This window comes from Tasmannia lanceolata, unplaced genomic scaffold (assembly GCF_043159265.1).
Source record: "Tasmannia lanceolata isolate RefF3 unplaced genomic scaffold, GAP_Taslan_0.1 ptg000020l, whole genome shotgun sequence".
NCBI classification, from domain to species: Eukaryota; Viridiplantae; Streptophyta; class Magnoliopsida; order Canellales; family Winteraceae; genus Tasmannia; species Tasmannia lanceolata.
The window spans coordinates 7,897,346-7,913,322 of record NW_027518697.1 but is presented as its reverse complement, the minus strand read 5'-3'; the positions used below and the strand labels follow the sequence as shown (position 1 = coordinate 7,913,322).

General features: G+C 37.1%; 1 protein-coding gene across 2 annotated transcripts; it reads left to right on the top strand.

Moving 5' to 3' along the window:
* The first annotated feature begins 4,243 nt into the window (after nucleotides 1–4,243).
* Nucleotides 4,244–14,888, top strand: LOC143854513 (uncharacterized). 2 transcript variants are annotated; one of them, XM_077364517.1, is made up of 9 exons: nucleotides 4,244–4,523; nucleotides 6,223–6,284; nucleotides 6,382–6,465; nucleotides 6,592–6,623; nucleotides 6,761–6,842; nucleotides 7,806–8,034; nucleotides 8,895–9,122; nucleotides 12,874–13,166; nucleotides 14,242–14,888. In XM_077364517.1, the coding sequence occupies exons 1-9, from the start codon at nucleotides 4,413–4,415 to the stop codon at nucleotides 14,597–14,599; spliced, it is 1,479 nt and encodes a 492-aa protein (XP_077220632.1). In that variant the 5' UTR covers nucleotides 4,244–4,412; the 3' UTR covers nucleotides 14,600–14,888. The 2 variants fall into 2 exon arrangements, with proteins under 2 accessions (XP_077220632.1, XP_077220633.1); XM_077364518.1 differs by having other exon boundaries at nucleotides 4,343–4,497.
* The last annotated feature ends 1,089 nt before the right edge of the window (nucleotides 14,889–15,977 follow it).

Below are 15,977 nucleotides of genomic sequence, written 5' to 3'. Positions count from 1 at the left end.
GTTGGTACATGTACATTTTCCTTAATGGGTTTGCATTTAATAAATAAATGAGTTGTAGATATTCTCCGTCTTGGCATTTTTTGAGCAAATGGGAGTGGAAGAAATGTATTTTATAGTTAGCTTTTGGGATGATGATGTGTTTATAAATCAGCATGTTATTATTTAAGCGTTCCACCATAAATTAATGGCTTTGTGTTTGTTATTGTACATAAACGTCAAAGTTACTTTCCATTACTGATTTCATGTATATATGTACAAAAAAAATAGCACACGCTATGCACACAAAAAATATTCATGTGAAAAAATGTGCTTTTTGACTATAGTTTTTTGAGGTAAAAATCGAGCCGGGTCTTGCTCGTAGGGGTGGTTATTCGGTTATAACCGAACCGAAATAACCGAAATTTGATAACCGAAATAATTTCGGTTATCAAATTTCCGTAACCGAAACCGAACCGATTAAAAATTCGGTTATTCGGTTATAACCGAATAAACCGAATAACCGAATAGTGGGAAAAAAGCAAAATCTTGGTTTCGATCGGAGGGCTAGGATCATCCAATCGAAATGATTTTTGGAGCACAACCTAATTAAGTTGTGATCAATCAAATGGACGGTTTTGATCATCCTTTGGAGTGCCCGTATCACACTTTTTTATCATTATTTCGGTTAACCGATTTTTTTTTTGAGATAACCGAAACCGAATAACCGAATTGACAAATAAAAAAACCGAAACCGAACCGAAACGGAAAAAAACCGAACCGAACCGACCGAACCAATTCGGTTCAGTTCGGTTATTCGGTTTTAACCGAATAATGAACACCCCTACTTGCTCGAAAATAGAAAGTATCGATAGCTAGAAAGAAATCTACATATAAGGTAAACCCACCGAGGTGTTGGCTCTTCGGCATAAAGTCATGGGTTTGCTCTCTATTGACGAGTGTTCGAATCCCGCCCCCGACTTACCTGATACCTGTGGTGAGTGGGTCGTTGCGTGTATCCGTATGGACTAGTCCTACTCCCGAAGGGGGTGGGGACATCCTACGTCATAAAAATAAAAAATAAAAAAATCTACATATAAGGTTTTTAATAGCTATAGAGAAATTTACATCTATAGCATATTTAATAACCATAAAGAAATTTACATTTACAAGGTATTTAATACTTGAAGAAAACTTTATATTTATAAGGTTTTAAATAACTTTTGGGGGCCACCCAAGCTTTCCCATTATACCTAGATTTAATAGTTAAATGAAACTTCACAAAGTTTTTAAATGACCTCGGGCACACCCAAGTTTTCACATTACATACGATCTATATGGATAAAATACATAGTGCGTGTTTGGCGTACCGTTTAAAACACTGTTTGGCGTTTGAAACACCGTTTTGGGGCCAAATGGCCGTTTGGGAGTGTTTGGGTGCGCAGCCACCGTTTGAAACACCGTTTTGAACCCTCAAAATGGCGTTTTGCAAACGGAGGGGGGGGGGAGGTCCGTTTGTAAAACGCTGTTTTGAACGGAGTTTTTGGGCTGTGGCTTTTTACGTGTTTGTCCTCACCAAAACCCATTTTTACGTATATGCTTGTGATTTTATGCGTTACGTCAAATACCAAAAAAGTGGGGGTGTTAATATCATTCTTGAGGACACAAATTTATTAAATTGTTAATATTTAATTCAAAACAAGAGGCTGCTGATATCATTATATGATCACTTAATTTTGATTTTTTAAAGACAAAAGAATTAAAAGAAACCCTAGTTTCTTACTTTCTTCATCTACTTTGCAAAGTTGCAAACCCTCTCACGCCTCACTGCCTCAGCGCCTCCACTCGTCCGTCAAATCCAGCAAATCCAGCTGTTAAAAAGAAGAAGGAGAAGAACCCCAAAAGTATAGCAATTTTTTTTTTGGCAATGATGTTTAATTTTAGTAGTGTTTGAATGAGATCCTAATGACCTTTTAATATTTGGCCTAATGAGAGAGTAGTTGAGTTACATTGAGGCCAACCAAACAATGCTCTTTTTGGTCATTTTACCACTAAAACTCTGTTTTGGGGCATTTGCAACCAGACACACAATACCTCCATTTGCCGTTTAATATGCCGTTTTGATCTGGCCAACCAAACATGAAAACGCCGTTTGGCAAAACACCGTTTTGAACCAAAACACCATTTTGCAAAACGGCGTTTTAAACGCTATTTCAAACGGTACGCCAAACAGACCCATAGTCGTGTCTATGAACCCTTTTAATTGGATCCGTTAAGCTTCCAAATGCAGTTTGCAACCTTGAGGAGGGGTCTAGAAAAATACTCAAAAACCCTGCTTTATTGGTCGTAAGTGTCAGATGATTACTGAGAGAAGGTTTTGCAAAAACAGAAAATATAAAAAGCTCTGAGAATGGAGGAGGGCTTAGAAGTTCAAAGGCTCTGCAAAAACAAAAAATATAAAACGCTCTAAGAATGGAGTTCTTCCAATAAGAACCAATAATCGAGTGAACAATGAATGTGATTGATCAAATATTTGAAATTAAGAGGGAAGGGTGAACAGCCCCACATGGCCGTTGGCCATCACAGCTTTTCACTGTGGCTCTTCACTGCACCCCCTCTCACTCACATCATTCCATTCCAACGGTTGTGACAAAAGGTTCATTCAGTTACAGATATATCTTGTTAGTTGCTCCAATTTCGTGGTCTCGTAGTGACTGTAACAAGAGGGAGTTGTTAGCTCTATCTTGTTGCAGGTATTTACCTCGTAAATTAGTGGTGTATGTAGTCATGAGGGAAGAGATGAGCATTGAATTTATTTGGAACTTACCTGTAAAATAGTGGTATAAGTAGTGTTTGGTGGTCAAGCCCCTAGAGTCGTGGTATGGCTGTCATTACTAATATAGACAGAAAAGAGAGCAGGAAGTAGGGCTGCAAATGAACCGAGCCGGCTCGTGAAAATGTTTGGGTTCGGCTCGGGCTCGTTCATTTACTAAACGAGCCGAACCCGAGCCCAACAATTAGGCTCACCAAATAAACAAGCCGAACTTGAGCTTTGTATAGTTCGGCTCGGAAAAGCTCGCGAGCTTTTTAGGCTCGGTTCATAAAGGACCCGAGCCGAGCTTTAAAGCTTGGATTATGTTTGTTTTTTATATATAAAATAAAAGAATGTGGGTTGTTTATCACAAATGTATGTTTGTATCGTTCCACTTAACGAGCCAAGCCGAGCCCGAGCTGAGCTTTCTCGAATATTTCATGAGCCGAGCCGAGCTTTTTTGAAAACTGAACGAGCCGAGCCGAACACAAGCCTTCATAAAAACTAAACAAGCCGAGCCCGAACACCCCAAAGCTCGGCTCAGTTCATTTGCAGCCCTAGCAGGAAGAGAGAAAAAGCATGATTCTCAAGAGATCCTAGAAAATTTCCACCCTATTGTGGATTAAGGCTTGGATTTCATAGGGCATGAACAAGGGTGATACATTAGCAGACATGCAATGATTAACTAAGAGACATCCCTGGTAGTCTCCAAGGATATCAATAATATATTGGCAACCAAATAAGGGTTTTGCTTACGTGACACCCAAATGCTAGGCAAAACCCCTAAGCCATCCAGGCTTTTGCCCAAACAAACACACCCTAGCTGAAATATTTGGGCTGTTGCATGAGAGAGCAGCCACATAGGCAACTTTGGGCTGCAAATGCCTTCTGTCATTGTCCCGAGCAAAACCCATTATTTAATCAAGGAGCGAAACTCGGGTTGAGTTGAGTTAAGTTCGGGTTAGGTTGAGTTTTCCCAACCCGGGTTGAGTTCGATTCAGATTTGGGTTGAGGGCTTGGCAACCCGACCCGAGTGAAATCCGACATTCTTTATTATTTTCTATTTTAGTAAGCTTAAAAACTCGGGTTCGGGTTGGAAAAAAAAAAAGGCTTCCTCAAGTCGGGCCGGGTCAAACCTCATCGGGTTAGAACTCGGATCAGGTCGGGGTCAGGTTCAGGTTCGGGTAGGCCTCAACCAACCCGTCCCGAGTTGCAGCCCTTGTCGCAACCATGGTTTTAAATTTCGGTGGAGACCGACACCGAAATCACCAAAAACCGAAACGGTATTTTATTTCGGCCGAAATTTCCGCAACATACAGCGACATATCACATACGTCGATTGTTTTCCACATTGGCCAATCCAGAGACAGACACGTCTTCCTCTAACATGCGCTTATAGGTGTATTTTAGTAACCCCACACCAACATGTGATAACACCAGATAACTAACAGCCCATATGGCGCTCGTTAGCATGGAGTATTCTCAAAAACTAACATGCGCCCATTCACCTGCAAGTCCATGAAACCTAAAACAACCAAAACCCCATCACAGAAATTAAAACCCTTGTATATTTTCTTATTTAATCTTATCTATATTTCTTAATTTATTTTTCTTCCTCTGATCCATGGCTTCTAATGGAGAAACAGAGAACATCTTAGAGAAGATCAAACGGCAGCTGACGTCAGCTTCTGGGAGAAATCTGTTACAGGGTCCTCTTCTCAAACGTTCCGAAACTGTACATATTTTTCTATCTTATTTCATTATTTGTGTTTGAGTTTGTTTATTATTTCTGAAGGATAAATTTGATGTGGGTTTTCATCTATTGGCACAGATATTTGATTTTTATGATTCCTTGCTGTTTCTTAATTTGTTTGATTACAATATTCCGTGGTTCTACGTTCAAGTGTAATTTCTTTCTTTCTTTTTTTGTAGTTATTGGAAAGATAATTTGTGCCAATTAAGAGAAAAAATCAATTTGAAACATGTAGAGCACTAATTTATGTAGACTTGTTGCACTGCTTCAATCAAAATTAAACTTAATCAATCCAAGGAGAGGTGACCCATATAAGTCTAGAGGGCAGGGTGTGGGAAAGATCAAGGAAAAGAAGTATGGTGAGCCATATAAAAAGAAGGGTAGCTTAGGTTGTTGTGGATATGTGTTTATTAGGTCTTTAATAGCAATTAAGAGTTAGTATTATGAATTTCTAAGTTAGTGTCTGTTTGTTTTGACAATTGGGTGCACTTCTTGGAGTGATATTTATAATTAGGAATGGAAATTAATAAATCACGTAATGTGAGAGGCTGAAGAACCATAACATTGTAGTTGTCATATCAATAACACACCACAAACTTTGTTGCAAAATCTAAAATTCCCAAGAAAAAAATTTAGTTTGTCATTTGTAGAAATATGTAAGTCGTCAATAGAGAGAACGGGGAGATGGTGATAAGCACATGAAATATCATTCTTTGATTTTTGGATTGTTTGTCAAATACAACTTAGTATCTATAGAATAATTTCACTATCTTCGCTATTGACAATTTTCTAAACCTAGTTCTAGTTAGCCCAAACAGCCCCTCTGCAAAGCAGGGGTAAGGCTACGTATATGTAGACCTCCCCAGACCCCGCAATGGCGGGAGCCTCGTGCACTGGGCCGCCCTTTTTACTTCTAGTTCGCCCAAAGCCATTTTGTCTCAAGCCTTTTTGATAGATACATTGTTGAGAACTGAGGTGCATGGTAGGAGTGTAAAGATGCAATCTTGTGTTTTTTGAAAGGGCGATCAGATTTTATTAAAGAAAAGCAAAACAGAATACTGCAATACAAGCAATCTTAATTTTCTTTAAATACTGGAACGCTGCAGAAAACTACGCAAGGGCAGTTCAAGGTGCACTATGAGATGTGTCGTTTCTAGTTAGTCATGATATGATTGATGCAGATATTAGGATTTATTTCTGCATTATTTAGTTTCTAGCATTTTTATTTCCATGTTATTAGTTTCTAGGATTTTATTTTCTATGTTATTTTTAGGGATTCTTATTTTAGTAGGTTTCTATGTTTTAGGTTGTTTATTTGCCTATATATATAGCTTATTTTGTAACTTTGATGATTAATTGAATGAATTGAGATTCTCCCCTCTAATTTTCTCCTTCTTCTCCCCCAAGTCTTCATCTTCTCTTTCTCCCCTATTCTTCTTCTTCTACTCCCTAAATTCGTCTCTTCTTCTGGTTAATTCGTCTCTTCTTCAGGTTATTTTCGTCTCTTCTTTTCCTATTTTTCTAATTCTATCCCCTTTCCTCAATTTCTCTTCACGGTGCTGCATCAATGATTTTACCTAACATGCAATCCTTTTATAAGCAGTGGCAATAATTTTATAGGTAGTGTATCTTCTTTATTGCTGATAGTTTTCGTTAGTAATTTCTTTTAATTCGTGAACAGCTAAGAAAATGGAATGAGCGATGGATGATATTAGACCCTACCACTGGAAAAATGGAATACAAGTAAAGTAGCCCAACATGATTCCGAAAGTGCTCTGTTTCTTAGAAATTACATTGTTAGCATTATTTTGCCTATAATTTTATCCTTTGCATATTTCAGGACTTCGAGAAATGAGTCAGGTATAAAGGGAGTCATCATATTTTACTCAAACAGCACAATCATGATGTCTCCTGTAAATTTCCAGTAAGCTCGATAATTTGTGCTTAATTTCTCTTTGATAGAAATTAAATAACCATGCATACATAAAAACGTAGGTATTTATTTCTTTTCGATGCTTACTGAACGGTTTCCTCTTTTAACATGCTGCAGTGGGCTGCCAAAGTATGATGGTTGCTGTTTCTGTATCCTCCAGACGTATTTTTTTCTTGGTAATATAGAAAAGAGTTAGTTTGGTCTTCTTTGGGTTTTATCAATGGGGTTTAGGTATTATCTGCATAAGAGAAATGTTATCTGCATGTTTCTTAACTATATTCTTCAGATATCGGGACCCCACAGAAAAATGGGTACTTCCTTTGTGCAGAAACTCCTGGTGCTGCCAGAGCTTGGGTATCCACTTTACAGTAAGCGTATGGAGCTTCACTTTGTTTTTATTCTATAGGAACAAAGATATTGTTAAAGTTCCTGGCATTATCACTCCTTTGCTATTTTTTTTCAGTTCTAGATCTTGCAATTAACCAAGTGCATTGCTAGTGTCACTCAAACGTGTGAAGACATGTGATTTCCACGTCACGGTTGGAGTAGGCAAATTAAACCATACTGCATCAAGGTGGTCGAATATCAATTCGAGGTTGTAGTAGTGTAGGTACTTGCAGTTGCAGGTTTCACATGCCTTTCTACGCGTGGATGATGATATCATTAGCCTTTAAGTAATACTTACATTTTTTATTTTGAGGTTACAATTTCTAAAATATGAGAGAACCTATTTCACTTCCCTTTGGGAATAGAAAGACGAGCAAGTGTGTTCTTGCAGTACCCCATGTTTCAGGTTGCCCACTGATGTTGATTGTCCTCTTTACCGTAAAATTTATGGAACTTTAACATGTTTTTTTTTTGTCATGAGTCATTAATAATATCTTGGCTTGTTTTGATTCCTTCTCCTCTTTGAACCTAGCTAATTGAGGTTAATATATTGCGCTGTATAATTTTCATTAGAAGTTAGTAAATCCAACGAAACAAAGTTGTCTTTCCCGTTCTATTCCTTTTGATTTAGCATCTTAACCTAGTTTCAGAAAGCGTTTACTTAGATTTATTGTGATGAGACTAGACATGTTTTGGTCGAACTTTGAAGAAAATTTTTGAAAGTGCGTAAAAAACAATCAAAACAGTCAGATATTGGACACCCTCGCACTCTTACTCTTGTTATTTAATCTTTCATTTTCGTGCCATGCCTTCACTTCTTGTTTCCACCCTACATTTTAATTATTCTACTTCTTTGAAGACTGCTCATCACTGGTTGCTTTTATCTTTGTTATTGAGATGGTGTTAATTCATTTTGTGTTTGTCACTTTATTTTCCAATGTCAGTGCAACACAGTTGGTACTAAGGGCTCATAAAGAGGCTGTGAATTCATTAAGTGAGAATGGTTCTCCAAATTTGGGAACAGTTACAACAGTAGTTGCAGCTGCCAATTCGACAGCCATGGAATCTGCCAAAGAAATTGAAGCAGCAATGAGAATATCTATGAGGTCAGCTTTAGGCTTAGTGACAAACAGGACAAATGATGGTCAATTGGATGATTTGGAAATTATGAAGGTACTCCTTTTTCCCAAAATGCCCTTATTTTTCGACAATCAAGCTTATCGATTTAACGTATGGAGTCTTCCTTTCTTATCAGTCTTTTTATATTATTATTTATTAGTCTTTGATGTTTGTTTTGTCTAATAGATTGTAGGTATACTACATCTTATACATGGTTTTAAATTTCGGCCGAAACGAATATTTCGGTTTCGGTGGAAAACGAAACGAAATTCACAGTGAGTCGGAAAAGTACCAAATTTCGCCGAAACATTTCGGAAATTTCGGCCGAAACGTTTCGTTTCGGAAATCTCGGTGAAATTTCGGAAATTTCGGTGAAACGTTTCGGAAATTTCCGAAATTTCGGTGAAATTTTTACAAGATTTCGTCCGAAATTTCGTACCGAAACCGAGATTTAAAACCTTGATCTTATATCAAATGCACTATATTCCTAGTCATTCTAATCTTGTGCAATGCACTTCATGTTTTTGGTTCCTATGAATTGAATCCCTTTTTAACTTTCCTATGAACAGAATCCCTTTGTAACCCTTGAGGGACATTATGGATTCATAATCCCCAACCGATTATTGGACTCATATTTAGTGCAATTTTTGGTCCAATAATCGGTTGGGGACTCCACAATCGGTTGTCATAATCTAAAACATATGGGGCCTTAATGTGTGGAAGATTACTTTAGATGTAGTGATTGTATGTCATTGATCTCAATTAGTGGCTGCATAATAAAGAAAATTAAACTATTGGAAGGCTAATGTTTCTGCCTTCTATATTTTTCATTTAGCCAAATTGGAAAATGATGAACATATTGTTGTTCATATCTTATTGATCTCTGTATGATAAACCCATTATGAAATTTGCAGGAAACTCTTCGGGTGAAGGATTTGGAATTACAAAAATTGGCTAGGGACCTTCGTGCTCGTGATTCAACAATAAAAGAGATTGTGAAGAAGTTATCCCGTACTGCTGAAGCTGCTGAGGCTGTGGCCTCTGCAGCACATTCAATGGATGCAGAACGAAGAATTTCTTGTGCAGAAATTGAACGTTTAACCAAGGAAATGGAGAAGCAATTGGAGTCATCTATGTTCAAGGTGCCAATATATTTCCGTACCATACATATTATTTTTAGACTTCTACCCCCTACCGTAAAGAGCTCAAAGATTTGGACAATGTTCTCTTGTTGTAGTCTTTTGTTAACTTGTCCATCATAGTTTTTGTATTTTTTGTCTGTAGATTTTCCCTCTTATTTGACATCTTCTTTAACCCTCTATTTCATCTTGTTTGTGAAATGGTTTCTGCTTTGTTAAGTTGTAGTCCCTTCATGCCTGTGATGTGGCTTAGTTGGGAAGGATAAATTTCCTACTAAATAATGCAGAATGGAATAGAGAAAAATAAAGTATTAAGTATTAACAGATCTGTGCCTTTTTGTACAGTAGAAATCACGAAACAACAGTAAAAAAACTGGAAAATCTGTGTCAAATAGTCTTTGAAACTTCATTCAAACAGCTATATATATAACACTTTTTTCTGATCCTAAAATGCAACTTACACATTCTTTACAAACAACAGTAAAAATTAAAACCAAAAAAATGAAAATAAAAACTATAAAAATAAGGACTTTGAAAGCCGCCAAGAACTTCTCTAAAATTTTCTTCGAAATCATTATGGTATGTGATTAATGAAAATGTCGGGTTTTCCATTCTTCTCTGCCATTAAAGTCATGGAGGGCGCTCTGCTGATGGCAGCATGACATCAGGAAGATTTCATCTGCATGACCTGCTATCTTCTTCTTCTTTTTCATCTTAGGTGGGCCTGTAAAGGTGCTGTTATAAATATTCAAATGGGAAAAGAAGTAAAGGTGCTGATATAGTTTGTTTAGGTGCTAGTATGATCTGGATGGCCCATTGAATTTAAATCATGCACCTCTTCTTCGACACAATCACCCTTGCGTTCGTCTTGGCATGCGCTTCAGCAGCCTTGGCAACAGTGCTCTTCAATTCATCAGTGTTGACCCACCAACTCACTCAATTGACTTGTGCCTCCAGTGAACATGTTACTGGAGCTTTCCATATTGTTCAATCTCTCTTGTTTTAATTATGGCAATAACATTAAAGGCCAAAAGGCAAAAGAAATCAAAGACTGAGTTCTTAGAAAGGAAGCAAACAAAACAAAACAAGAAATAAACTAGGACAACACGCGAACAAGGCCCAACAAACACTCCCCTTGTGAAGGGAGGAAAGAAGAAAAAAACATGAACTGAGGCCTACCAATGCCAATACAAACCAATCGATCCGTCTCATCATTAGTTGCACATGGGACATGCTTGAACTCTAGATCAACTCCCTCAATCATATAAAAAATTTCCTCGATTGTGTCCGCAAATCTCCTAGGAAAGCCAATCTTGTTACCCAGCATATCACGTTAACGGAATCTCCCTCAACAATAATGTGATCCAAATTCTCCTGATGAATGTTACAAATAGGATGGAGAATAGCTTGCACCTACCCTCATTAGTCTTTCATCCAATTGAACCCGAGAAAGCCCAAATCGTATCGCGTATGGTCTATGCAAACCGCCCATCCCAGCCAGACCTGGGTTACCAATACTAGAACTGTCTAAGTTCATTTTGATGAAGCCGGTGGGAGGCACCCAGCCATGATGAGGACGACCAGGCCTTGCTTTTGCTTAGCCGAATCTCTTCGCAAGACATGTAGAAAGAGGACACTAAAGAACTTTTGAATGAGGGGAGGCAAGAAGCCCAATGAACAACAGTCGCAGAGACTTGCATTTGAATGCAATACAATCATAGAAATCTCTTTAAAGATTTGCCTATTCCTTTCTTTCCAAATAAGGCGGACAATGGCTTGAAAAAAGGTTCCATAAAGTCCTACCTCTCAAGCCCCAAGGAGCAGAAATCCAGGCCTCAAAACTCATCAATATGCCTTAGCAGGATCCACCTTACAGCGAACAAGCTAAAAGCAAACGACCTAAGATTCCTTGAGAACTTGCAATGAATCAGCATGTCATCTACGGATTCTTCATCTGGCAAACAAAGGGAGCATTCATTAAATGATCTTACCTCCATGTTGAAGATGATCATCAGTGAGGATTTTATCTAGGTAGGTCATCCAACAAAAATCTTTAACTCTAGAAGGGGCCATTGACCTGCGTGCCCTCCAAGTAGATGTAAGGTTTTAAATTTCGGTTTCGGTTTCGGTTTCGGTCACCATGGAAACCAAAACGTTTCAGATTCGGTTGGAAACTTCAATGCAAATCTTGCAAAATCACGGAAACGTATGGAAACATATGCAAATAATAGAATTTTAAGATGAAACTTCAGGAAATACTAGAATAAGCACAACTATACTCTTAGAAACCGTCATATAAGCAAGACAACCATCCGTAGTGATTTAATAATATCAAACACTTAGTGACATATGCTATCACGCATGTCTGATACTTTATTACGTGCCACATTTCACATGGAATTCATCTGAATATTTATACATAATACATACACCACATTTCACATGCAATTCGTATAAATATAATTCTGTAAAATGTACTAATATAGTATACCACTAATACACTGTCAATTTGGGTTTCAGTATACGTTTTGATTTCGGTATCATTTCCATGGGGATGTAAATTGAAGCATTTCGGTTGTTTCATCAATTTCGGTGGAAATTTAAAACCATGCATTAATGAAATAGGAAAATGTCCATCGAAGTCAAATAATACCATAGATTCACATATCCTCATTGGTTAGATGGGACCAAATTTGTCACGGGTTCACATATCCTTGTTAATTAGATGAGGCTAAATATATCACAGTTTCACATTTATCCTCATTGATCAGATTAGGCCAATTCACCTAGCCAGAAGTCCAAATAGGTACATATCCCCATGAAAATCAAATTCCACAAAAGGCGACAACCACATCTAGAGAAACAAACAACATAGAGACGATAAGCAGAAAATTGGATTCATAACTCAAATACATAAAGTGATATTTACAGTAACAGAAATAAAAATATCGTGCTCTTGTTATCTTCTTTGATCAAATTTATTGTATTTTAATATTTGTGAGGATTGATTTAGTTGTTTGCCTATTATTCAATTCTCTGTAACTTCGCTACCTTTGATGGATTTCTAGAAGTTCGATTGCATCGCAACAATTCTAAATAGAAAGACATCCCAGATTAGGTGAAGATTTCAAGTTACAGAAGTATCGGACGGATTCATGAAAAAGAACTAGGAAGTCCCACCAGCCACTTACCCTACCAGGCACTTACCCTTCCCACCCCTTCCTTTTTTTACCTTTTCTCTCTCGCTTATATTTATTAGTTATTGAGATAAATTTAGTGGCTTTGTTTTCTGGATCCATAGTTTATTTTATTTAACCATGGTGAGTTGGCACTAACTACACATTTATTGACTTAAAAGAACTATTCGGATGAGTTGAAATGCTATATCTAGTTCTAATTGCGCCATTTTCAGTAGGCTTTGGTAAAGGACAATCCCAATCATATAGTTGCAGACACATGTACATGCGTATAATTTTCTACATATGTTAAGTAGCTTTAACATATTACAAAAATTCATTTTTCCTTAAAGAAACAGGCCAGAGATGATAATTGCTATTGTTCGATATTGTTAATAACAATTCAAAATGTTTTTCAGCTTCCAATCCTCGTATTCAACTTTTATGAATTTTGACTTGAAAGGCTGATTTGTCAGATGCGTTGTGCTATTGTCCTCGGTGCAATGAATTAACAATTTCTGTATTTCACCCCTTTGACCTTACTGATTTTAGTTTGCTTTCACTAATTAACCTTACAGTTGAGAGCCTCTGAAGAAGAACTGGTGGTTCTAAGGGGGGAGAGAGATGAGCTGTTGAAGCAAAGAGACTCTGCCTTTCAAGAAGCACATCTATGGCGGTCTGAGCTTGCAAAAGCTCGAGAACGTGTTATTATATTAGAAGCAACTGTTGTTAGAGCTGAAGAAAGAACCAGGGTTTCAGAGGCTGATGCCGGTGCTAAATGTATGGACGCTGAAGAAAAAGAGTTGGTTGCTTTAAAAGAAAAGGAGGAACTTCTAGTGCGTGTGAATAGTTTGGAAGCACAAGTTCAAAGGTTTTTTTTTCCTTTGATCTGTACTCATGCAATGACTTGTTTTTGGGGTTCAATTATGATGTTCATCACTTCATCGTGTCAATTCTCTAATTATTTCAATCTTAATTAACATGGCTTCCTTCTTCCTATCATAATGCATCTAAATATCCTGGTTGGCTAGAGAATGATGCTTTTGGTGTAGTTGGTTGCAGAATACATTTTGATGAATTTTAGCCATGTTCTACAAATGATTAGAACTTAACCATTATAAGAAATAATGGCAGCCTGTTTACTTTCTGATTAGTTCATTTATTTTTAACAGTAGTTCTACATTTTGACTTTATCTATGTGTTAGTTTTAACTTAAATTTTTTTAGTAATTTATTATGGGGTGTTTGATGTGGGTTTCACAATGAATAGATTATGGTAATGATTTAGTTATTTCCGTTATTATTTGACTTGGTTATTTCTTATTTGCCTAGGAAATTTCAAATAGTCCCGTTTCAACATCTTGATTTTTTATTCGAACATTTTAGTGTGTTATAACCATTGCATTCATATCTTTTTTCATTGGTGATTTACCATTTTCTTTCTAAGAACTAGGATGTCACCAAATATGATAAAATGTATCACAGTTAAGACAGATATAGCAATAAGCCCGCAAAGAAAATGAACATGTAAACAATATACCCAATACTCTAAGATCAATGCAAAGACAATGAGCAAGAGAATAACAGAAAATGAGAAGGTTTTTAGATGGGAATTTGGTGATCCAGTACCCCACTCCCCGGTGTCGTGGTTCTTTTCTCTCTCCACAACTGAAACAGTTAAATTAAGAATGCCAATGATAAACAAATTCTTTTTGGACGTTCTGGTGTTTTATTTGAACGTTTTGGTGTGTTATGAACAAATCGGTATTAGGAAAGACTTGTATGGTGATTAATCCTTTTCCGTTTTAATGCTTCTCTATACATTATTATTTTCCATTAACTCATGGACTGACACCAACTTCGCCTGCTGAGGGTCTAGTTATCCTATGATTATAAACTTTTGAAATTTAACTGCATTTTAATGGGTGGACAATTTCCTTTTAACAGACAACAGAGCAATGCAAAGCAATACTTTGAAGAGAAAGCCGAGTCTTGCTCAAGTGCTGATAACACCCCTCCATTGACAAAGCATGTGGACTTATCAGGGGACAATGTGGACAAAGCTTGTTTGAGCATTTCTAGATCAATTCCATTTTCCGATGATGGAGCGGTCCAGTTGGATGTTGATGAAGTCAAATTCCATTCAATTGGTGATGGAGAATGGAGTGATCTTCGGGCAAACGATGCGAGGATAGCTGATGTTAAGGAGATCTCTCCGGTAGCAGAGGGAAGTGGCTTGGATATTCCTGTTGTGAGTCTACCTATTGATAACCAAGGCCATGGAGGGAGCTCTCTTAAACCTTGAAATTGGATGCCTGTACAGAAACTACAAATTAGGTGGTTCAAGAGCCAATTGCAAAACGTTTGGATGTAATTATAGGCAAAGCTTATCATTTCTCAGGCAAAACTTAATCATTTCTACCCAAAGAAATGTGGGTATTTAAAAGTATATCAAAGTGGGAGATATACTTTTAAATTGGAAAAATCCAAGTTCTTAGTCCTTTCAGCACAATAATCAACTTTTAAATCTATTGGGATAAAATCCAATTTAATCCTTTCGCGTAAAAATCGTCATATAAAATAGAGTTTCAAATCCAAATTTCCCAATTATCTGTTTTCTCTTCTTCTTGTAGAAACTTCATTATTATTATTTTCATTTCTTCTTTTTTTTTTTTTTGGTACAAATATAAGTTGCTAACCTAGCTTAGTAAAAGCAGCGGCCGAGGTAGTCAAGTACAAAAGACATAGCATAACAACACAAAGGCACCCTCCACTTTGTTAAAGATCTCATCAAACATATGTGCAAATCTCCACGGAGGCGGTTGGCTCCCACACACATAGATTAGTAGGTCGGCTCCATGATCCATTCCTAAGCACAAGACTACCGAGAGAGAGAGAGAGAATGCCACTTACCTTGTTTCCAATTACCATCAGCAAGGGGATATACAACTTACCAAGGGGTCAAACATTGTTTTACCCCCTGTTCAAAACTTAAAGAGTGTTCTAATAATAAAAAGGGATTTGGTAGGTTCCATCGCAAAAGGCTTTTCACGGCTGGATTGACAAACCAGCCTCGAAAAGTCTTTTGCGATGGATGCTAGCAATCCCCTAATAAAAATATAACCCACTTTCCTCGTAAGTTGTTTCTGTGCTGCCTTCTATTCAGCCTCAAAGAGGCGAAATGGCACGCACTTAAGGAGGTAGTAATTAGGAACTACATAATTCAGAGTCGTGTTAGAGTGGAAGTCGGAGAAGTTACCAAAATATCCCTTACTCATGGAAAATGATGAAAATACCCTTATGACATAAAAATGATCAAAATACCCCATATAGTAGGGTAAAATAACTAAAATACTCCCGAGTCGTGGAAAATGACTACAATACCCTCTTGACATAAAAGTTGATCAAACTATGGCGTATTGGGTAAAAATGACTACAGTACTTCCGTGTTATGGAAAATGACCGAAATACCCTATATCGGGTGAAATGACCAAAACACCCTTGCATCATGAAAAATGACTAAAATACCCTTATGATGTAAGAATGATAAAAAAAAATCCATATTGGGTAAAAATGACTAGAATACTCCGGGTCATGAAAAATTACTAAAATACCCCTATGACATAAAAAATAGATAAAAATCATGAAAATGACTAAAATACCCCCATGACATGGAAAATGAT